This window comes from Colletes gigas, unplaced genomic scaffold, assembly GCF_013123115.1.
Source record: "Colletes gigas isolate AHSC1104 unplaced genomic scaffold, ASM1312311v1 Colletes_gigas_Sc00019, whole genome shotgun sequence".
Classification (NCBI taxonomy): domain Eukaryota; kingdom Metazoa; phylum Arthropoda; class Insecta; order Hymenoptera; family Colletidae; genus Colletes; species Colletes gigas.
In genome coordinates, this window is record NW_025106648.1 from 3662195 (window position 1) to 3686849 (window position 24655).

At 36.1% G+C, this 24655-nt stretch overlaps 1 protein-coding gene across 1 annotated transcript in view; it reads right to left on the reverse strand.

Moving 5' to 3' along the window:
* LOC122400560 (hemicentin-1-like) overlaps nucleotides 1–24655 on the reverse strand; it is a 339168-nt gene that overhangs the window by 89015 nt on the left and 225498 nt on the right. The window contains exons 3-4 of the mRNA XM_043402083.1: nucleotides 16304–16515; nucleotides 10865–11179 (exon numbers count right to left, since the gene is read on the reverse strand). Coding sequence (XP_043258018.1) covers nucleotides 10865–11179; nucleotides 16304–16515 — 527 coding nt within the window. The remainder of the gene's footprint in view (nucleotides 1–10864; nucleotides 11180–16303; nucleotides 16516–24655) is intronic.

The following is a 24655-nucleotide window of genomic DNA, read 5'->3' on the forward strand; positions in this document are numbered from 1 at the left end:
GCACGGCTGCTTATTATTATTTATCCTATTGAACGAAACTTGCTACGGCGCGGCAATAGCGCAAATTAATAGGTATCACCCGCGGGACTCCATGAAATTATGCGAACACGCGTGCGCATTCCTGTGAAACTCCGTGGTCGCGTGTCGAAATCAACCAGCCGCAAACAGGCCGTGGTTGCGGATTTAAATTTATTCCTGATCGTTCTTCAGGCTAGAACTAATCAAACCAGCCGGGCTTTATCAGTCCCTGCGTAGCCCAAGCGACGTTCGTCTATTGGGAATTTAGGAGACCGTGCCCCATGGAGGAGGATAATTGATTTCTGAACACGCGCCGAGACCGTTTCGTTTAACGAGAGACAGAGACATTTCGAAATCGACCAAGCAAATTCCACTATTTCGTTCTGTTTTTCGACGGTAATTTCGTAGAGGCGGATTCAAATTTGATGTAAACTTTACTTCTAAATACATATTCGTATTACGACGAGTGAAATTAAGTTGGCGTTGGTACGTTTGTTTTTGGGCTACTTTAAAATCATTAGAAATTGAAACGTAATAGTGGGAGCAAGTGCTATACGAATAGTTGAAAGAATGAAAAATGTATTTTAAACCAAAGAAGCATAAAAGATATGATATTTTATATTTTAACTTTTGGTAAATTAAATTCAGAAATCATAACTATTTGATAGGTATAATTCATGCAACATGTTTTCATATTATACTCTTACATAATTATAAATTTCATGTGGAATGAACTAATAATTGCTATTGAATAAGTCATCCATGTACATCTTTGTTATACTTTAACAATAAATTTGCGTTCAATTTTATTTTTGTTACAAAAGCTTTAACAATTTTTTTAAAAAACTTGATTTGCGAGATGTTGAATTTGGGGTGCAGAATCTGTATAATCAAAGAGAAAATCGAAAAGTTCGTAATATTATTACAAGAAACACATAGAATACAGTATGGAATAAAAAGACGAGAACGTGCAATACGAAGTTAATTAGTTTGTATGGTTTTGTATTTCAGGCTTGAAGAACTCCGAACTCAACTTGGTGAGAGTATGACATTCCTGCTTGCGTCATTTAATTTACTGTCGGAGGAGAATAATTCCAGAGATATTACGTTCTCTCGTTTTGGTTTGTCCTTTCTCCTTCAAAAACAGCTCTTACATGTTTAAGTAAATGCACGCTAATTAAATTTACAATCTGATGTATTTTCATATATTGAAAGGGTTGTCCTGTGTGTACAAGTTAAAAAAAGAGAACTATGCGTAGAAAATTTAATTTGATACAATAAAAGAACAAAAATGTACACCAAAACTTCAGACGTTTGGTTTTACATTAATTTGGAAATCAAGTAGAATGAAAATAGAATTCCGAAAGAATCAACAAACAAGTTGATATATACATTTCCGTGTCAAATAAAGGAATTCCTTTAAATCGTTAAAATTGTAACATTAATAAAAGGTAGATATATAATACGTATACTGTAAGTCAATCAAAATACTTCTGCATATGTGTAATAGAGGTTTAAATTTTCTGCAGTCAATCAAAGATTGTTACAAGGTTGAAAAATTATGGCACAGACCATTCACCGTCTATCATTTCAGTTTCAGCGATTTATGAATCGCTATTCTCAACCGTTGTTATTATTAGTTTCTCTGTGACTGCGCTTGCGGCAAAGTAAAAGTCAATGACTTAGTATTTTTCCTTGAAGTGATTAATTGACACGCACAGCAACTATACGTGAATAATAAGCAGAATGCTGAGATAAGTTTTACTCTCTTAGGACCAATGTTTGCTTCTGAACAAAGCTAGATTATCTTATCTCTAGCATCTACCATTCATTCATTAACAATGAAAGCGGTGTACATTTTTTATACTTTCGTTCGAGTTCGTTTTAGTCTATTCAGGTACGTGCAATTAATATACAGGCGGTTCTTAATATAAGCGACCAAACTTTTGCAATATATTCTATTTATTCTAATGATAAAAAACGTTTAATATATTTCCATAAACGCTTTCTGAATAATTAATTGTTATATTTGAATATTAGAATGATTTGAGCATTTATTGAATTATTAATTGTGGACGAAATGTCTCGGAATGAGTGATGTAATCCAAAAGAAGATTTTATATTGATTTTACGTTCAGAGATGAATCGAAAAATTTCTTTTCACAAGTCTCATTCCCGATTAATTCTCATTGAAAGTTGTCTGGAAAATTTAAAGAGATCCATGAAATAAAAATTTATTATCTTACGTAAGCTCAATATACATATAAAGGCACTATAAAAATCGTATTCTTTCGTTTCTCTTCAATCGTATCATTCGATGCAGCCTATACTGATTATATGATATGAAACAATTAGTATAAGATACCGAGTATCGATAAAATTAATAATATTGGTTATTTTATGTTTGGATTTTGAAGCGTCTAGACTTAAAATATACATCAAGTGAAAATAATAAAATAAATCCCGAATTATACATTCGTTTATATCGATTACATCATGTTTGGTTATATAATATTTGTTCCTGTATTAGGTTTTAATATGATAGAAAACGCGGACGTTTATACTATCGATAGTTGAATAACCGTTTGATTGAATGCTGACCACCTGAGTTTCAGTGAAACCAGTGTGCACAACATTCTGCGCGAACAATGGATGGATCTGTCACTAGGAGAATGCTCGGATGCACTCAGTCCTATTTGTTTACGAATTCATCGAAAAAAATTCGATGGCGGTGTTAAAATAACCACGCTATTTGTCGAATTTAGCTACGTGTGATTCCGCTCTGTTCATCAAATTGAAAGAAGTCACGGTATATGTCGTGCATACGACAATGTATGCTGTAGAAAATTCAACAGAAATTCCTGTTTTGCATGATTTCCACTCGGTTTTCCTACGAACAACTTGTGTCACGTTTATGATAATATCATGATTCTTAACATAACCACTCGTGACACGCGTAGTATTATCAATAATCTGATGTTTTCTAACCATCTGATGCAAGACTTTTGTTTATTTTTTAAGAAAAATTATTTCCTAGTTTATGTTTTAATTAGTAGTCAAAGTAAACAATACGTGGCTAAATATTGTAGGGTTATTAGGTACTTCCATACGAACTTTTTTAGGTTAGCTATCGGGCACAGTACCCAACAGAGAAATTAGATTTTTAGAATCTTGGTAGGGACTTCTGTGGATCATTGTTGATATTTTATAGATTTAAACAATTATGTTGTATTATTTCACATCATATCAGGCACAATGTACAGCAGAAGAATACAATTGTCAATGATTCCATTAAATGAACATAATTTTCTGAGGAAGGAAATAATTATCTTCCTGGGAAACCTTTGAAGAATACACGATTATTTGTATACACTTTAGAATCTCCAAATGTATTTATTTCTTATTTTTTATCTATTCTATTTCATACCATTTGTATTATTTTTCATTTATTTAAACATCTGTAACAGTCGTAACGACAAAAGTTGTAGAGAAAATTATCGATCGACGAGTTGATAACAAACGGAGACGCGTAATATTTGAATAAAAATATTTTAAGAAATCCAAGGAGCTTACTAAATAACGAAATTTCTTTGATCTACCTCCCTTCCATCTGCTCCTTTCTTTCCTACCAATACTTTCATACAATAACGATTTTTGTTTCCCAGTATGGAAAAATCAAGCATAGTTGCTTTACATTCGATGTATCCGATAATTAAACACACAATTCAAAACCTCATTGTCTACGAATTTATCGATCTACTTCGGTCTTGAATGGAAACAAATTTCCTTTGTTTTAAACCGAACGTTGTCGACGATAGAAACACTCATCAGTAATTACACTCGTCTTATCGCGGAATTAAACCCTCTAATCTCGCATCCACCCCCGACCAGTGCATGAATATCTGCGGGACAATCGACAGGATGAACCAGCCACGAGTTAACACTTCGAATAGCGCTCCCAGTCCGGTAATGGTTTTACGCGTGTTTACATTATCGTTATCGCTGGGTTCGAATAGTTTCCCTTTCTCGTTGTGTCCTTCCTTCCCTCGAGCACCAATTCTAGGTTCTTAGCAGACACGGTTTTCCGAGCCCTGAACACCTATGTTCATTCTAGATATATTTATAAATTACGGGTTATAAATTAAGGATTCTAAACGAACTTTAACATCGTGGGGTTTGTGATACGGACGTGAGTTTTCCACTGTTTTTGAGGATTAGGACTTCGAGACATTTATACTTGACAAATTACGTTACGGTCATTAAGGAACCTCCAAACTCCACACGGGACTTGGAATCCTTGGAGCTCTTCCTTGCCTCAATAGCGATTGACGTATCGTAATCCCGCGGTAGCTCACAGCTGCAGACCACCGGGGTCTTGGGAGCTTTGGCTTTCCTCAAAATGTTTATTTATAAAAGGGGCAACGTTCTTGCTCACCCCTGCATGGTGTACCTGGACATTGGACAGCAGGTTGAACGGGAATGTTGCAAAGGGTAAGAAACGCCCTGCCAAGGTGACGACTTTGAGGATTGGCTTGACCAACACTACGCGTTTTCGTCACTTTGGTAGGGGAAGTCAAGCTTAGATTAAGGGTAACATTAAAATTTCGGATTAGATTCGTTTGATCGAGCCCTACAACCCCGACTGGACTCTCCACAAGTCTTGAAATATTCTTGTGTAACTAAAAAGAACAACGGGCTTCAAGGTTTTTCCCCCAAACATCAGTTTGGGTGGTCCTTCGAGCCTACGAAAAGGGAACACAGCAAGGAGCTGTGCGATAAGCTCAGCCCGCGCAGCATAGCAAGTGGGCATGAGACTTCACGGCCGAAACAGTACAACTTGAATTAAAAAAAAAAAGAATCGGAACTGTTACTCCAGAGTCTCTTCAGACTCGCAGTCCAAGTTTGCGATTCGCGACACAAGAACCTTCTTATCACGTTCCTCCGCGTCGCGAGTGTACATTGTACACCTTGCCTAGCAAAGTAAACCAGCCACACGTACGTAGGCGCACATCGACAAAGAAACGTGGCTCACACGATGCCTCGTCACTCCTATCGACCGACAACGTTTGAACACGGAGGCCCCCGCGCCAAGAGCCACGCTGGAAACATGGAATCGAAGCTGGAGGCCAGAAGGCACGCGATCCACTGATCCGTCTTGCGAGAGGCGCTACCGTTATCTTCAACGACCAATCTCGAGCAGACGACTAATAGGTTCAGCGCGTGAACACCTTGTCTTGGCAGGACCACGTGAAAAGGCATTCAGCTGCTACGTGCCCCGTTGGCTCGGTCGCTGCGAAATCGTCGTGGAGAATTGTTTAACCGCGATGGTAGATAGAACGATAATTTTCCTCGGCCGATTCGTGAGCCGCCCGAACAGACCCGGGGGTTTAGCTTTCGCCCAAGGAATATTACTTCGAACCGTTTATCGGCGAATCTAGCACAGCAGATTTTTTTTCCCCTCCCCCCTCCACACCGTCCGACTTCCGCTCGAACTATTTGAAATTGGACTTTTATTCCGCCGAAGGGACCTCTTTCTCTCCTGTACGAAATCGACGGTTTAATCTATTGGGAGTTGCATTAATTACGCGCGCATTATAATCGAGTAAAAATCCTGTGCATTGTTAAAGGCATCGATTCGAATTCTGATTGCCGGGGCTGGGCACTGTTGTCCATTCGCGCATGTTCTGCTCCAAATTCGCTTTTAACGAGGAGGAGTATTCTTTTAATTTCCCGCTTTTCATCGCTGGACATTAATGGCGGAAATTCGATTGTCACGTGTCGATAAAAGGCGAAGATTATACGATTCGAAAATCATACCGCCTGATCGCGCTGGGCGTTCTACTGCAAACGCGTTATACATTTAGACATTCGTTTAGAACTTTAATTATGATCTATAAGCGACTAAATAGTAAAATAATCTACCAGTCTGGTTCCAGCAACACCTCGAAAAGAAATACGAAAAGAAACGAAATGTAACTTTATATAAAACATAACAAACGTAACAAATTTATATTCAGATATTTTTTAAAATTAACTAAACGTATTACATATCCCAACATAATCCTCGAGCAAATGCATTTTGTAAAATAATTTAAAGTCAAAGACATTTTTTAAAATTAACGCAACGTATTATTTATTCCAACAAAATTGTGTCCTCGAGCAAATGCATTTTATAAAATAATTTTATATAGAATATAAAATGTAACAAATTTAAATTCAGAGATATTTTTTAAAATTAACTAATCAGATTATTTGTTCCAACAAAATCCAGGAGCCAATGCATTTTATAAAACCACCCCCTGAAAGAGTTACAACCTTTTAGCACGTATCAGGAATACTTGTAGCGCCCTATGCTATAAAGCCTGTCCTTCGTCGCGTTATATAAACAAAAATTATTCAGTAACATAAAAAAACACAGAAGGCCTTATCCACGAATAAGATCGCGATAGCGTGCGTGTGGTAATATCGAGGCATAAATTCTCGAATGTATCAGCGCTACGTTTCTTAATCGGTATTTGCCGCCATCGGGCACACTTGCATCCGAAACCGTAGAAACCAAACTGTCTGTCACGAGTCGTGCGTATAAGCGTTACTTAGATCGTGACCTATACGTTAATCCGGCGCAGGAGTAACTGGTTTCTGCATAATTTTATTGCGAAATTCCCGACGCGAACCGCAGATTACAAGTAACGCTCTGTGCCGCATTAATGTTTTCCAGTCGACGTCGCCGATGTCACGATTCTAACCACTTACAGCCGCGGAAGTATGCAAATATGGAATCCGGTATTCCCGTGGTTTTAACACGACGTCAACGATACAACGTTAATGTATGATTAAAACCAGCGTTTCTCAACTTCTATCCGCATAACGACCCCTTTACGGAATCTTCCTTCAAAGTACTAACAAACCTGATTCTATTACGCATGGAAAAGGGATAACTACTATGGCAAACAATTTGAAAATTTCTTCTTTGCATCTTTTAGAAATGTATTACAGTTTGAAAATTCCAAGATTTCTCGAAATTGACAAATTTTTTAACACCGAAAATTCTTTCATTCGATGTTAAAAGAAACCATTTTAAAATACGTTCGTATCATGGGCAACAGTGTTTAAAAATTATTGACGTATGTATTGAATGAAATTTAATTTAATTTCTACTCAGTATTTACTCGTATACGTGTAAGGCTGTAATTATTTTGTAACAAGTTGAATTTAAACCGTATTTTCTAGTCGTATTTCTATTAATTTCTGACGCGTATTTGAGCAAGATAATGAAATGAATACTTCAAGGACTCTCATAGTTCCCTTTCTTAAACCATTAACTGCAGCACGATTAAATCGCCAGCACCGTGCTCCTCGACTATCCTCATAGAAATCTTCAATTTTAAATTGCACTAGGAAGAATGGGACAATTATCACGAATTACTGCAAGTAGGTCGTTGAAGTTCCCTGGATGTACAGAACTACAAGCAACGATGAGATTAAGGAAACGACGTCGTTTTAAAACGCGATGAAAAAGAAAGAACGGGGAGAAATTGAGAAGATATAAGAGGAAACGTCTCAAAAGACAGGAAAATATGTCGAGGATAATGCGCGTTACTTGCATCTTTTAAAATGAACGTATTCGTTATGATACATTTATAATTCATACAGTGGTTCTGAAATAGATGACCAAACCTTAGAGGTTTGCACAGTGGAATTAGTAAAGTAATTCTTCAATAATTATAATTATTAAAAATGTCGAATAGCGCCAAAAAACGTTTGGTAAGACTCTACAATAATATTTGAACCATCATAAAAACTTTATAGCGTGTCAACTAATATAATAAAATTGTTTGCATTTACTGAGAATAATTAAACTATACATATACCAACAAATGATTTGTAAGAAAAAGTAGTACACATGCTTTTCTGTTGATAAAAATTTAGTGTTTTGTATGCTGCTATTTAATATTCAAGACGATTGGAAAAATATGAATAAATATTCACTATACAGTATGGCGGGGTTAATCTGTCAACGACCTCGAACGTTTGATTGAATTTAGATCTTCCATGTACTATAGTGTTTGTAGTTAATCTTTATCATGAACAATTCTATTTTGTGTACGTTGAGGAAATCATGACAGAACCATTGCACCAAAAGTAATATTTTCATTAATTAAAGAGTCCTTCGTGTTCGTAATCGTGACATAGCATCAGTACATCTATCATCGTTTGTCAGAATCTGATTCTTATATCCTTAATTTATTTTTCTAAAGCAACAGTGACATGTAAAAATGGTCACAGGAGGGAACAGTCTACAACCGATACTATTAGGGGTAGCCACGAGCAATCAAGTATTCACTGAACTAGTTTTTATTATTTTCTAGTGGAACTGTATACTACAACATTTTCTCAGTGTTGTGTCAGATATTCAAGTAATTATTTCTCACAACAATTGAGTAACAATTTCAGAATTTCAACTTTTGAAAGAACACCCACAACGCTGTATTCTGTTTCATTTTCATTTCAGTGCAAATTGTTTATTACAAAAGCTACAATAGAAATCTGTTATTTTTATTGTGATGTTTTAATGGTCGGTGTCAGCGGTGGTTTAGAAATTTCGTCGAAGGTAATTTGAACTTTCCAGATGCTCCGCGAAGTACAGTATCAGTAAAGTTTGATAATGAAGCTTGTAAATCCACGGTGGAGTTCAATCCAAAACTGAGCACTCAGAAATTATTAGACAAACTTGGTTCTGCATGGTCGACGTTGCAAACACATTTCAAAAATTTGAAATGTTTCACAGACGGGATATATGGGTTGCGCGTTAATTATCTCGCGCCAACAAGGAACTGTAATATACGATATTCAGTTCGTTGTCGACAAATCAGAGAAACGAGTCCAGTTTTCAACGGACTATTCAATTTTCATAAAAAAAAAATTTTTTATTTTACGCTTTCGTAAAGAAGCACCATCGTGTTATTCGATTACTTATCTACTTTGATAAGCAAGTATACTTTGCTTTTAATACAACTCTCATTTCAAGAATTTTATTATTTATAGAAAGATTCATCATTCACGATAAATAAGAATATTTAAAACCGGAAATCTACATTTTTCCAAAGTGTACGCGACTAAAAATTTAGTTAAATTTATTTGTTAATAAATTATATTTTTTTTTAGTGTAAATCTAATATTTAACACGGACAGACACCAACAATGTGCGAGTTATAGCAGAAACATTGACACTTTTAAGGTGGTGTAATTTCTGTGGCCACTAGTGTCATAGCTAGGCTGCGGATGTTTATATCAATAAAATATGTCAAAATATGTAAGTGACATATGTAAAATATGTATCGATAATATGGCAAAATATACAGGAATATGCAAAATATGTTGAAATAGTTTTATTACTTAAATATAATAATAATCAATTATAATTTAAATTACAATATGTTACGAGTATTTTTTGAATATTGTCAAGAGGTAGTTGATGACGATTATCGCTTAAAGACAATTTATAAGCTGAGATCGAACGCTCAACATTACAAGATGTGATTGGGCCATATTTGGATTTGCATACTTTAATTGTTTATCTGCCAAGAATACTTGATAATTACTACTTAATACAATTCGTAGCATCTATGAACTGTTACGATTAATGATTCACTATAGGTGAATACGAGATGTATAAATAGCTATGTTATCATCATCAAACATTAAATTAGTAGACTGTAATAGATGTTTGGAAGTCCTTATAAGCATTAATTTTACGAAAAGAAATGCAATAAACATATATGACATATGTTCTGATAAAAAATTTGCAAAACATATGTGTAGCGGCCATTGTATAGCCACTACGCCCTTGCCAGAGTATGAATGGGAATGGAATATAAGGATAGTTTTAAGCTTTCTATTTTTCCATTTTCCCAGAGTCTCGTGCGAGCCTGGTCGTCCTGTTAAACACTTGGCGACCAGAGCCGTGCGAGGCGTCTGTTTTCCTTCAAGGTTTCGCCTGGGCCTCGGACCACCCCGATCCGGGCCTCTTGACTTTTATGACTCTCTTTCGCTAAACTTTTCCTACGCTGAATATTTTCCAGTTTCGTTTTTCCGTCTTTCTGTCCTGTCTCTTTTTCTCTACCTTTGCTATTAGGGTAAGAATTGTATATATTGAAGGGACGTTACAAAGAAAGACCCCAGTCTATTTTAGACCCCAGTCTGACTAAGACGTCGCGCGTTTGCGAAGCCAGTTATGGTATCAATTTAACCTACGTGTGGCTACACCCCCGACACCCGCGAAAATAAACTGTTAATAATTGTTGGGGTAGATTGAGGTTTGTTATTTGAACCCCCAGCCCCCTCATATGCTATATGCAAAATAAAGAATATATTTTTTAAGGACTTCTAGTGATGAAACAAACTTCTATTTAGGTTTCACCTACAAACATATGCTTTTGCATAAACATCCGCAGTCTAGTCATAGCTGTTCAGAATATACAGCAACGATTCTTGAAATGAGCCTCAGACGTAATTCGTAAATTGAACATTTCTATCCTTCAAACAAAAAAAAACGCGTGTTATTGAGTCCCACCGCTGGGCGGCGCCCTTATCATTTCAGCTTGGTCGTTGTATGCACCTCGTATGTTATAATGATAATAGTTTGATCTTATTAATGTTGATTATTACTAACATATACTAAATATCTCTTTTAATCCTGGTGTGCTAGTTTTTACTCACTGCGCCAACATAATCCTATGTCAAGAAAATAAAGATAGCACGCATGTGCTACCATTTTGTCTGGAGGTGTAGGCGAACGAAACACGTTGTAAGGATAAATAAGTTTGAGAAACGTTCGAGTACTTACGATTCATGTCGAGATTGATCAGCTTGGTCTGCGGCATCACCAAATTAGTGTTACTGGCTCTGCAGATCAGCTGAGCCTTGAAGTGTTGCCGACCAACTTTCGGATAGAACAAGTGGTTAACCGTTAGCCCCAAGTCAGGCTTGTACTGATAGGACTCGTCTATCACGTTGTTCCCGAGGTACCACGTCAGCGTCGGGGGCGGCCTGCCACCTTGTACCTCGCAAATCAGGTTCACGTCACTTCCCTCGTTGTACAGCTTCTCTATCTCCGAGATTTCCGTCGTCCCGTCCAGTATCACCGGCTTCGATGGGGGCACTGTGCGAACAGCGTGCATGATTGAATCAGCGGAAATGCGGATTGATTATTTGTCTGCTGGATGAGAATGGGTGATGTATGCGCACGATGCGTGATGTTGTGATTTACACGTGAAAGATTGATTAGAGCCAATTGAATTCAGCTGGTGCGAATGATTTAGCATTTGCCGAATACTCTTTTGTCGGTGGCGCCGATTACGCGCGAATGGAGAGACGGATAAAACTAGGAAACGGGGCGCGTTCCCGTTCCTAAACTTCCACGAACCGGCAACACGCTATTCTGTCCGTTATCGACGCTACGAAAATACGTTTAGAATCGATTGTCGCGAATTAATTCCTAACTGAAATCAAAACTTGTCCATAACGCGACAATATTATCAGTCTCTGTTAGAAGAACGGATATTTATTCGTGATGAAGTATTCAAAATTGTGATTTATTTCGTGAATGACAATTATCTCATCTCATGACTTTGTGATAGTAAACAATAGCTATACAGGGTGTTCGGCCACTTCTAGGAAAAATTTTAATGGGATATTCTAGAGGCCAAAATAAGACGAAAATCAAGAATTTCAATTTGTTGAATGAGGCTTCGTTAAAAAGTTATTAAAAAATTAAATTAAAAAATTTCAAATCATTCTGAAAAAATTATTTTTAATTACGATGGTCAATTATAATCATTTTTGGTGATTACATATACTTTCGAAATTCTACTTCCTTTCGAGAAAAAAATTCGGGTAGATGCTGAAATTTTTCGGCGATAAAAATTTTTTCAAATCGTTCTAAAAAAAATTTGTTCGGTTGCAAGGGTCGATTACAATCATTTTTGGTCATTACACATACCTCTGAATTAGTACCGATTTTCGAGAAAAAAAATTCCTTAGCAAAAATCTAATTTCAGGCCAGAAATGTTACTCGAAAATTTCTTGCGTATCTATAAAACGTCGTAACTTCTGAACGGATTAGAGGATTTTAATGTTTCAAACGGCAAACAACGCGTATTTTAGTGAGGAATATGTAGAAGTTCTAAAAATATTGAAAAACTTATTGCTTGGCCCCGTAAAATGAGAAAAACCCCATACAAATTTGTTCAATTTTCAAATGACCATAACTCCTACAATAGTGAATATATTTCAATGAAACTTTTTTCTGAAGTAGAGCTCATGGGTATCTACAAGAAAGTATTAGACAACTTTTCTGTACGGCATCGAACAAACTTACAAAAATCAAAAACGAATTAAATGCCTAAATTTTTCGACAAAAAAAAGAAATTTTAAATCATTTTGAAAAAATTATTTTCGGTTGCGGGGGCCAATTATAATCATTTTTGGTCAATAGACATACCCTAAAAATCCTACGCACTTTCGAGAAAAAAATTCAGTACGGGCGAAATTCTAAACATTAATAACTTCTTAATGAAGCCTCCATCAACAAAATGGTATTCTTGATTTTCGTCTTATTTTGGCCTCTAAAATCGCTTATGTAAATTTTCCCCAGGGGTGGCCGAACACCCTGTATAATACTTTTAAAAAATTTCCTTGTGTTTCCAATTTGCGTTTATCATGCACTGCTGAAATTTTATTTTAAAACATCTGTAACTTTATGTAAACTGATTAATAGAAAATAATTCGATAAAATGATTTTGCATGTAGTGAAATACCTAATGCTTTCTAATATAACATACGAAACAAATGTTCAGTGTACATATTACGGTATTAAATATAAAATATTTCGTAATCTGCAAAATTGTGCAGAAAATTCCTTAACACTAAACCTGCTATGACCAGTCAAATGATCGTTTTTAAAATATCGTTTAGAATTTCGAACATCGAATACTATTTTAATGCCATTTAATTTCACGACTTTTCCTTATAGTATACGTACAATTAATTGCTCAATATTCAATTCTATTCTTATTGTTTATTTCCTGAGAAAAATATGTAGTTTGGTCATAGTTAGGTTATCAGCATATTTCTTTGTAAAAAACCGGACAAAACTTGACATTAAATTCTGGTTAGCTTCTGATGTAAATAGGAAGTACATATATAACAAATATGGGACTGAAAAAGGAGAATCTCCAGTTTCTACTGTCTTAGAACAGCGTATTAAAAATACGTATTAACGCGTTTTAAAAATAATTAAACTTTAAACGTGTGCAGTTCTGAAACTACTAATGTTTTCTCAATAACTCAGCACCGTTAGAAGCGGCAAAGCTTCCTCTTTGAAACTATTTTTGGATTATGTAGATTCGACTTTCCGTTTTGGAGATATCGTAATTTAAATGAAGGAGTAATTTCTCAAATATTTACTACAAGCACGTACGGTCAATGACCTCACAACGTAAACAATGAACTTGAATGAAATGGCTTGATACAAAAATCGTTATATCTCCGGAACTAATTACGCTATCGTCTTGAAACATATTGCATTTTAAACTGCTCTTCATCCTCTATCCGTCGAATATATCAATTATTATTATTTATGCTATCTTCTATGTTTATTTTGAAATGTGTTTTGGCTCTGTGCGCCCAAAGAAGTTTCAGCAATTCTTGTCGATTTTACGACTGGTGTACGATAAAACCGGATTATAAATTATTTATTTAATTGAAAATGAATTTAAATTTATATACAGGATGTTTCCATAATTACCAGCCAGCATTTTTTCGTAAATAATTGTTTTCTCTGGACCTAACTAAGGCATTGACGTGAAACAAAATTCGTTTTCGAGGGCGTTTTATGAAGTCAAAGTACTAAATATGAACATTAAAAGTGAAATTATTGAATATTTTTGTACCGAATGTTAAAATTCCTGTTTTGAGAAAAAATATGTGACTTAAAAGAGAAAGAATCTTACGAATCAATTTTAAAACACAATTTTCGTGAAAAAGAAAAAGGACTATTCATTTGACCGGTCTTGGTAGGAGTAGGTATATACAGGGTGAGGCATTTTAAACAGGTCACCTGAATAACTCGCTTGTTTTTGAAGATAGGAGAAAATGCATTAGACCAAACTTATTTGGTATCGGGGGGCTCATAATCTGGTATTACCAATTTTTTTGTAGGTGGAGGCGTCAAGGAGATATGAAGGTCAACTTTGTTTTTTTAAATGGAACAGTATATTTTATTACTTACATTCTGATAGAGTGTTTCAAGGCGAATACAATGACCTATTATTAAGGTCATTCAAGGTCACCCAAAGTCAACTGCAATAGAAAATAAATTGTGTCAAAGCACTCTTCGAACACTTGGATACTTTGATACTGCTATTACAAGTGTTCAAAATGGCGACCTTGAACATGGATACATAGTCTAAATCGTTGCAATACTGATGACACTGCCTGGCAAATTTCATTTGTATCTATATTACAGAGCAAGCTCTTCTTATACGTTCTTGCATGTCAAGTTTGGTAGTTGGTTTTTCGCGGTACACTTCTGCCTTTAATTTTCCCCACAAATAAAAATCGAGAGGTGTCAGGTCTGGGGATCGTGCCGGCCATTTGTTACTTCCTGATCGACCTACCCAAGAATCTCCAAATTTTCTATTTAGAAATTCTGTAACATTGCGTGCTGAATGAGCAGGGCATCCGTCTTGCTGGAACCACATGGATTGTCGTATGTCCAGTGAAGTGTCTTCTAACAATTCTGGCAAAACGTCTTCTAAGATTCTCAGGTACTTACTACTATTTAGCGTGCCATCAATAAAATATGGACCAATTATTTTATTATGAAGAAGACCGCACCAGACGTTTACAGACCAAGGTCTCTGTTTGTCGACTTCTCTCAACCATCGTGGATTATCTACCGACCAGTAGTGCATGTTGTGACGGTTAATTGCTCCATGGTTTGTAAATGTGGCCTCATCGGTAAATAACAATTTACTCAAGAACATTTCATCGTCTTGTAGTTTTTGTAAGCCCCATTCACAAAATTGTAAACGTTTTGTATAATCATTTTCAGTTAATTGTTGATGAAGTGATATGTGGAACGGATGAAATTTGTTAATGTGTAATATTCGTAAAATACTTCGTTGACTGATGCCACTTTCGCGTTCCAGTTGTCTTGTACTAACATGTGGATCTTGTATTACAGCTGCTACAATATTTATCGAGTTTCCATCATCAGTTGCTCGTTTGGCAAGATTACGTGTTTTGTTATCCACAGTTCCAGTTTCTTGGAACTTTTTTATAATGTTTGTAAAGACAGAAAGTGAAGGTCTATTATTACGATCGGGAAATCTTTCACTATACACACGTACCGCTTCCCTCATAATTCTATGACATTCACCATAAATAAGAACCATTTCTACTTTCTCTGCTATCGTGTAACGCATTTTAGAAAACTAAACACTTAGACTGAATAAATGTTACGAAGCTGTGCTCTAGTCGGTAGTAAAATTACCAATAATGTTTGAGGATACGGATAAGCGTACAATGTGATTGAATGTTTGTTTATCTTTTGTGACCCGTGTCACGCAATACACACACGTGATACACAAGTATTCGAAATGTACTCTGACACAATTTATTTTCTATTGCAGTTGACTTTGGGTGACCTTGAATGACCTTAATAATAGGTCATTGTATTCGCCTTGAAACACTCTATCAGAATGTAAGTAATAAAATATACTGTTCCATTTAAAAAAACAAAGTTGACCTTCATATCTCCTTGACGCCTCCACCTACAAAAAAATTGGTAATACCAGATTATGAGCCCCCCGATACCAAATAAGTTTGGTCTAATGCATTTTCTCCTATCTTCAAAAACAAGCGAGTTATTCAGGTGACCTGTTTAAAATGCCTCACCCTGTATAACTGTCGGTAGGTTTAGCGTTAATTTTGTCTACATTATAGAAAATTAACTCTGGTTACACTGAACAAATAATTTTCGAATGTATTTGTAATATGTACCACACATTTTTGTTAAAAACGTCGTTTGCTCGAAGACGTCGACTATTCTAACAGAATATTTGCTTCTACTAAAGACGTTTAATTTTTTCAGACTACTTGTGCAATTCTAATTGCGATATTAGTCGGAGAGGAGGATTATCGAGAACAGTTTCTCAGTCTCAGCTACTTGGAAATACCGAACATAGCTTCGTTTAAGTTTAGTAACAGGTTCGATACTTACGTATAACAGTCAGATTTATTTTCTGCTTTCTCGTCGGCGAATTCTTGAAGTCCACTCGACACCGATAGATCCCTTCGTCTTTAGTCTCCAATTGATCGATGCTGAGATAAGCGGGATTCGTCTTCGTGATAAAAAAAGCTCTTGGTCCCAATGCCGTCGGCGACGACCAAAAGTTAGCTTTGCTGAATTGTCGACGATCCCGGACATCGAAGCTGAAATCATCCGTTATACCTATTTGTAGCAGCGTCGAGTAAGCAGGAAGCCATATTATTTTTACATCGCGTAAAGGTCAATAGTATGAACAACGAAACAGAAGTGTTTAATGGTCGTAAAACTTTTTAATCGAATCTAAACAAATTTGTTAATATCAAAAACTTGGTTCAGAGTTTTCATACACGATCGATCGATAAATCAAAGCAAGCTCTCTCTTTCTTTTGCCGTAACTCGGCGTAGACCGAGCTAATGGATTACTTATTGCACCATGGCTATGCAATCGATACGAAGTTACGATGAAATACTGTGTTTATTTATAGAAGCCGTCAAACTGTTTTAAATTAATTGTCGGCGTACAAGCTCTCCAATTTTACACGCATACGTTGCAAATCATTCGCTGTCAACTGCATACACTCTCCGTCTCGCGAACACGAATCTTCGTCGACCAGCTGCTGGTACCGCGATTTATTTTTATTCGAAAACTTCTGGAATTTGTAAGGAAGCCCGGATTGTTTTACGATAGCGAGGGCACCGGTGAATCTCCATCTACGATTTCTTCGCGAGACCGTTTCCGCCGAGTACGGGTTAATACCAAAATCCTACGGAAGCGAGGCACGAATTTTCATGAAACCGGCACTTGTAATCTCGAAGATCTGAGAGACGAAGTAGACAACGCCCCTTCAGGACATCTCGCTATGTAGACTTTAGTTGGTATCACGTGCAAACTTGAGAACATGCTTGCTTAAGCCCGGTACGCTTGACACCTCTTCAACAACTCGACGATTCTCCCTTCAATCTTCATGAGCACGTCAAAACGATTTTTAATGCTACTTCTCCTTACCAGCGTGTCAGATTTAGTAACTAGGAATTTCATTACTTGATTCAGCTGTGATTTCAATGTTCTAATTCGGAACAAATCCCATATCGTCGATATAATCTCGAAGGTTGTTGAAATGCTTTACAAAAAATTTCTACCCATATTCATGATTAAGAATAGTTATCAAAATGAAACCTGTTTATTGCATGCTGTATGTCCATTTTTGGTGAAAATTCAGTTTCTATACGTAAGGAATAGTTTGGTTGTTACTTTACTCTATAGAAATATCTCCATTTTATAAATTTGTTAAGAATGATTGTGAGAGAATGAATTGGTTTACACATGCATTATCCTTATTGGCTTAGTCGAACACAATTTTCATTGTATCTGCATCCAAATCGTATCAAAACAAAGTAGGTTAGAACCATATTGAACGACATTGGTGTAGTCGTAAGCTCCAAAATATTAATACATTAACGACGGGGCATTTTGATTAAAACTTTCCTATACGACGTGTGATTTTAATGATATAGAATTTCTTCAACATGTGAATACTAAAAATGTGATAAGTATTTTTGTAATTAATATATTTTATTGAAATTTTCAGGAGTTATATTTATATTAGAATTTTTTCTTGTGTTGTCAGATAAATTACTAGAAAAATACACATTTGTCGTAATGTGTTAACCATGAATAGAACAAAAATATATCTAATGTAAATCCTATTACTATGTAGTGTAACTCCTAAGAGGGTAAGAGTAGGGTTTCCAGTGTATTAGAACAGCCTAATAATGCTTATTCAAAATAATAAAACTTTCTACACATGCAGTTCTGAAGCTACTTATGTTTACTCCATAATTGACAGACTAGTAGAAACATCAAAGCCTACACTTTAAAATGGTTTTCGTTTTATGGATATATCGTTTTAAAGATATCGTAGTTTTAATAAAGGGGTAATTTTTTAATTTCCACTATCTCTGTCTCCCCAACTTACCAAAGTCTATTAACTCGTATTAAAAACACTAAAACTTTAAACTCGTGCAGTTTTGAAACTATTCATGTTTCTGCCATAATTGGGCCACTCTTACAAGCGGCACGCCTTTGTTTTTAAAGTACTTTTTGGATTATGTCGATTTGACTTTACGTTTTGGAAATATCGTAATTTAAATGAAGGCGTAATTTCGTACGTGAGTCGTGACCCAATGACCGAGTGACGTAATGTTTACTATTTACTACGAGCACTTGAGGGCAATGACCTCGCGACGTAAACAAACACTTTGAACTCCTATATCTCCGGAACTAAGTAAGCTATCGACTTGAATGAACGCTCATTTTAAAGGGCATTTTATCCTCTATCCAATGAATATATCACCTAATATAATTTATGCCATCTTCTATGTTTATTTTGCAATTTACTTTGACGTTACATACCCAAAGAAGTTTCAGCAATTCCTATCGATCGTACAACTAGTGTACTATAAAACTGGATCATAAATTGATTACTTAATTGAAAATTAATTTAAATTCAAATACAGGATATTTGCGTAATTACTAGTCAGCACTTTTTCTTAAATAGCGGTTTTCTTTAAACTAACTACGGTACCGACTTAGAACAAAATTCATTTTCTAGGGCGATTTATCTTCTATCCGATGAAAATTAAAAAATTTTTTACTAATAAAGAGAAAGATATCTTACGAATAAACATCAAAACACAACTTTCTATACGTATAGTGCACAAATTAGAAGTACATTGCCTCGTAAAAGAGAAAAAGAAAGATTGGTCATTTGACTGGTCATGGTAGGAATGGGTATACATGAAGAGTCGGTAGGTTTAGTGTTAAAGAAAAAGACACTTGAATCCATGGAGTACAGTCCGAGATATAAGTGATTGAAGGTGCGGTGGGTCTCACAGAGTCAGTTGTGTTTCTACGTAAGTATTTAAGCGTGTGTGCTTGAGGGATAATATACAGCAGATTGCATTAAATATTATTCAATAACTATAGAAAACCAACCAACTTTAAGTAAATAATATGTACTCGATTGTATTAAACATTAATTAACAATTGCATGAAAGTAACGCATTTATAATTATACTCTACGAACATTGCAATATAGCAATTACAATAGACTATCTAATTCTCAACTGCCCAGAATATAATTATAACATTCTTCGCCGTAAACACAAGCTGAAACTTCGACTCAAAGAAAACCTCGCCGACAAAAAGCAATGCAATCTACTAAGATTCATTAAAGAAACAAAATTAATTGACGAAATATAAAATGTAAGTATTATTCTGAAAAATGATCTATAATGATAAGTATTCGAGCGTGTGTGCTTGAGGGTTAACTTTGCGTAAGAGTAGGGTTTTCTGGTGGCAGTTAGGAGGAACGAACGACCTACTCCTGTTACCCTCGCGCTGCTCAGTTTGCAGGTGCATCTTTCTATGCCACGCAGCTGACCGCCACCCTAAAGCCCTGCACTTTTAAAGTTTCCACCGTTTGAGGAACCACCCTACAGAGTATCGTATCAGTTAAGGTCTGATCGTGATGCAGAGTTCAGGTGCGCGCGATCTAAGCTCTTCAGACGCCAGCAATGGATCCGCGCGGGAAGAAGCGTAGCAGACGTATAATCCGACAGGATGGGGAAGGGCAGGAGCATATACCGGAGTCACCTGGGGAGCTATCCTCCGTGCGTGATTGCATATTAAGCATCCGGAGCGAAGAGGGAACGAGAAGGCTTCGCGACGGGAACGAGACGGATGTCTTGCGGAGACAGAAAGAGGATGAGAGTGAAACCTGGCGGGTCGGCGAGGGGATGAAAGAACCGAGAACCGTAGAAGACCGAGTATGGAAGCCGACGGTTCCTCACGAGCGACTAAAAGTTAAATTGCGTTCCACGACTGCACGGGAGTTCGGATTTCCGCTCGTGACTGAGTATTCCCAAAGCTATCCCACTCTGCCGCCTGCTTCCGCGGCATTGACGTTGAAATACGATTTAATTCTTCCACTTCGCACTTCCAGTAGACGAGGAAAGCGCTTCCGTGACGTGCCGCTGCCGTCCGGACGTCCGTATGGCTGCCTAGCTCCAGGCTTGGTAGCCCTTTGGGCTCCGCCACACAGGCGTAACCGGCCTCCACACACACACACACACACTCGTACGATCCGCCTCGCATCAGAAAATCACGAGCTTTCCGTCGGCTAAAACGATCCGTGGATATAACGCGTTCGTTCGACCGGCTTTCAACGAACGATAACCCTGCAAAGCGATTCCAGGGTATCGGTCTTCCGGACCTGGGCTCCGGCTTGCCACCTGAGTCTTCCGATCGATCGGCCCTCCGTATCACCGGAGCCTCGTTCCCGGAGATTTCCCAAAGAAGAATCGTAGACGGTACGTTCCCTGTGCAGAGATGCATGAAAATCAAAGCCATACGCTGTACTCTTTCGTTTTTATGGAAAATCTTTCAAGCTGAAAGTTCACGTGTTTGTGTTCAATCGAGGGTGCAACGGCGATTGCAACGCCAACTTTGATAGGTACGTTGTAAAAAGTCATCTCTACCGACTTGTAGCCTGGACTAGCTATCTTGGTATGGTTCGAAGATTTGCGCTTCGTGGATTCAATTATAAATTTTTTTTTTTATTCAATGATGTGTAACCCTCTACAGGATTAGGATATATATCTACATTTAGATTATCTGTACACACTTGTTGATGAAGAATTATGTATTACAGAATAACAGCAGCTGGCTTAGATTAAATGTACACAATGCTTCTCTAGAAATCTGAAAATAACCATTAGCGAGGAGATACTTGGTTGAGAATGAAAAGTGGTAATCATGTAAGGGGGGAAAAAATTTAGTGAACGTAGTTTAGCAATCATTTCACTTCTGCCAATATCAAGCTGAGGGCATGCCAGATAATATAATTATTGGCATTTTGGGATCGGAAGGTTGATATTATAAAGAGAGGAGGCCAGCTGGATATGATTAGCCCACAATCTGTTAATAAAAGTATTCAATTATAGATAATGTAAATCAAAGTACCCTACAGTCTGTAAGAAATCGTACATTTTTCTCGTTTTTCTTGAAATTTCATAACCCTCGAATGAAATTAAAATAAATGTCCAATGAGTAAAATTGTACAAGGAAGCAAATTTTAAAGATAAAATCGAAGAAGGACGCGTGAAAAATATTACAGAAGAATTGAAATGGTATTAATGAAAGTAATACTAAAAAAAGGTTGCTAGAATTCCACTATTAATTTGAAGGATTGTTTTCAAACGAGTCTGACACACTCATAAAACGAAAATTTTGAATCGTTCACTAACATTTTGGTGAAATCCATGGCATACAATACGAGTTACGTTTCTATTCTAATGAAATGAATAAATAAGTGTTAGTTTCACTATATAATTTAGATCGCTTTCACAGTGTCAATTTGTTTACGTTTTACGTTTGTCAAGTGTCCAGTGACCTATGGACGAGTGTGTATTATATATAGTGTTATTTCAGAAGTCATAATGATCTATCTAGAAGCATTTTGTTGCGAACTAGAAAATAATAAAGTATAAATATTTTACAATACAATATTTAGAATTTGGAAGAGTATGAGTCGAGCTTCTATTTTTAAGTTTATATCATTATTATAATCTATTGTGTTGGTCATTCTGTATGAACCTGAAATTCAATCGTAAACATAGGTAAATTCTAAGCCAACGTGTTCCTAACAGTGCATTAGAACTTTCCACATCTACCGTATCATAAAATTTTCAAACTCGTTCTATACATACTTTATAAACACACTAACTTCTGCTTCACACGGTCGTTATCGTGCGCTGTGTCGAATCTCGTGACATAAAAATGGGTAGTGAAATAGTAGTTGAAAAATAAAAACAACGTACAGCCATAGAACCGTGACATTTATCAGATCGAAGCGTTATTCAAAGAAATTTTTATTTATCCAAGTGTGAAATATAATTTCAACCCGTAATTAATATTCTATGTTTCAAGCAACGATTAATCACGATAAAATGACGCCAAACATGTGTGTATAAACAAATTAAATATGAACTATTGATCTGTGTTATATGTATAAACCTGGTGCGATATTTAGAATACTCGATTGGCCTATTTAACATACCTAACTTGTATATTGATGAAAGCATACACTAAATTAAACAAAGTCTCTATAAATGTGATTCGAGACAGCAAAAATATTTCTTTGCATTAAAAAAAGTATCGATACTTTCTTTACATGAAATAATGGGCAAAATCCTTGGTAAAAATATAAAAAAAGATTTCGTGAAAAAATCGTATTAATAACAAAAATTTAACATCCAGAATGAAAATTTTTTTTTGCGTTAGTGTTTTGAATTATCCAAACACTGCAAATCTGATTTCTACGAAATTTTGCACTAAAATTCTTAACTATATTGCCTATTTTATGGCGTAATTTTAGTTTCTATGAAACATTTATTTCAGAAAGCGCTTGTTTTATAGCATTTGAAAGCCTTGGATCACGTGAACTTTTGGTAGAACAATTGAAACCGACCTACCTGATTTCTCAGGATTTCTTCGACGATCCTTGTTCGATCGCAGTCCGACTTTTATTTCTTTGTCCCCGCCCGCGTCGGATAAAGTGCTATCAACCCTTTTATGAGACGACACCCCGATGATACTCCGTCTAATGCACGCGATTTAAATAGAAGAGGGCGAGTGGAATTGGACAGATTCAATTCTGCGAAACGATGTCCCTTAAGAGCAATGGAGGATGCTATTTAGAGATCAGGCAAATATTACAGAAAATTTCATAAAAGGTCGAAGGCAGAGAAACCGTGGAGGACGCGGATGAGAACGAGGTAGCAGGAAACGAAAATGCAGGGTCGTGCAAGAAACTGAAGGAGACGAGCCCGTAATCAACAGAATTGAATGAGCAAGGACCGGTTAGAGTGAAACGTTCAGGTCGCCGAATAAATCGTCGTAATGAGATTACAAATCAGATTAAGTGGAAGTAAAGCTGTAGAGACGAAACGCGGGAGGATAGAGTGGCTTCAGAAACGTTAACATCTCAGTCAACTTAGCTTATGAAGAACTTTTTAAATAGAATATTATAATTCGTTGAAATTTTATCGTGTAAATAGAACAAAATTATGTGCAACTTTGCGTTATCTTACGCTCTTGTTTTACTTGTGAGCAAAGCTAAATATACATCCCATCATTAGTGTTTATCAATGATCCTATCGTATCATTTTATACAGAAAATAAATATACATAATGATTCTTAAAATGAACATAAGGCGAATTTCAACACCGACTAATTATCTTTCAGTTGTGAGAGAAAGAAATGTTCAACTTCTGAATTATGCATGGGGCTCATTTTAAGAATCATTGCTATAGCTTGAATAATATAGGGTAAACGCATAACTTACTCAGAATCTTAAATACGATATTCAGAAAGAGGATGAGATTTTCGTAGCAACGAATAGATTATCTTATTTTCATAATGCACCTACGCATTTTAATTTTAATCAATCTTTCGGATTACCAGTAGAGGCTTGTTCTATATTCAGTGTACAACAATCTACCATGTGGTCAGCAGACAATACAGTTATGATTCTCAAAATAAAAACGTGATTCGTAAATTGAACATTTCTGTCCTTCCGAAGTTGGGGGATTCCCCTTGGAGTCAGCAAAGCGTGAAAGATATTTAAATCTGCTGATGTTAAATTTTGTCTACACTGTACGAAAGATGTGCCAATTCCAGAGTGACTTTCATCTTAAGAATCATTACTGTATTACGTTTTACAAAACTTTTATTAAAGTATAAGCAGTTTGCAGATAGGGTGACGTAATTTTGTTTCGTTGAACTGAAATGGCGCCCCCGTTTATCAACCATAACGGTGCTCCAGTGATAGTAACGAGTACTGTCTGTTTTCCAGAGTAGGTATATGTTTTCATTGTACCCCATTAATTCCGAGAACCTAAAACTTGCGTGTTGCTTCCACGGTACGATGGAATGGATAAATTTTTATAGACATCGTAAAGCAGCATGAAAATGTACAATATTTTAGAATATACGAACGATAAAAGTTTCCATATTCGAGGAAAAAATCCGCGATTAGTACTGAATTATGTAAAAGAGACCATAAAAAGATTTTCATATGAAAATATAAATATAATGCTGTTATTGCAATAACAACATTAATATGTAATATGTTAATGAAATAATTTTAATGGCATAAGTTATAAGTAAGAGCAAATACTATAATTAAAGAAAATGGTCTCATTTTTTGTAATAAAATTTACTATTCTATTAATTATGAGAC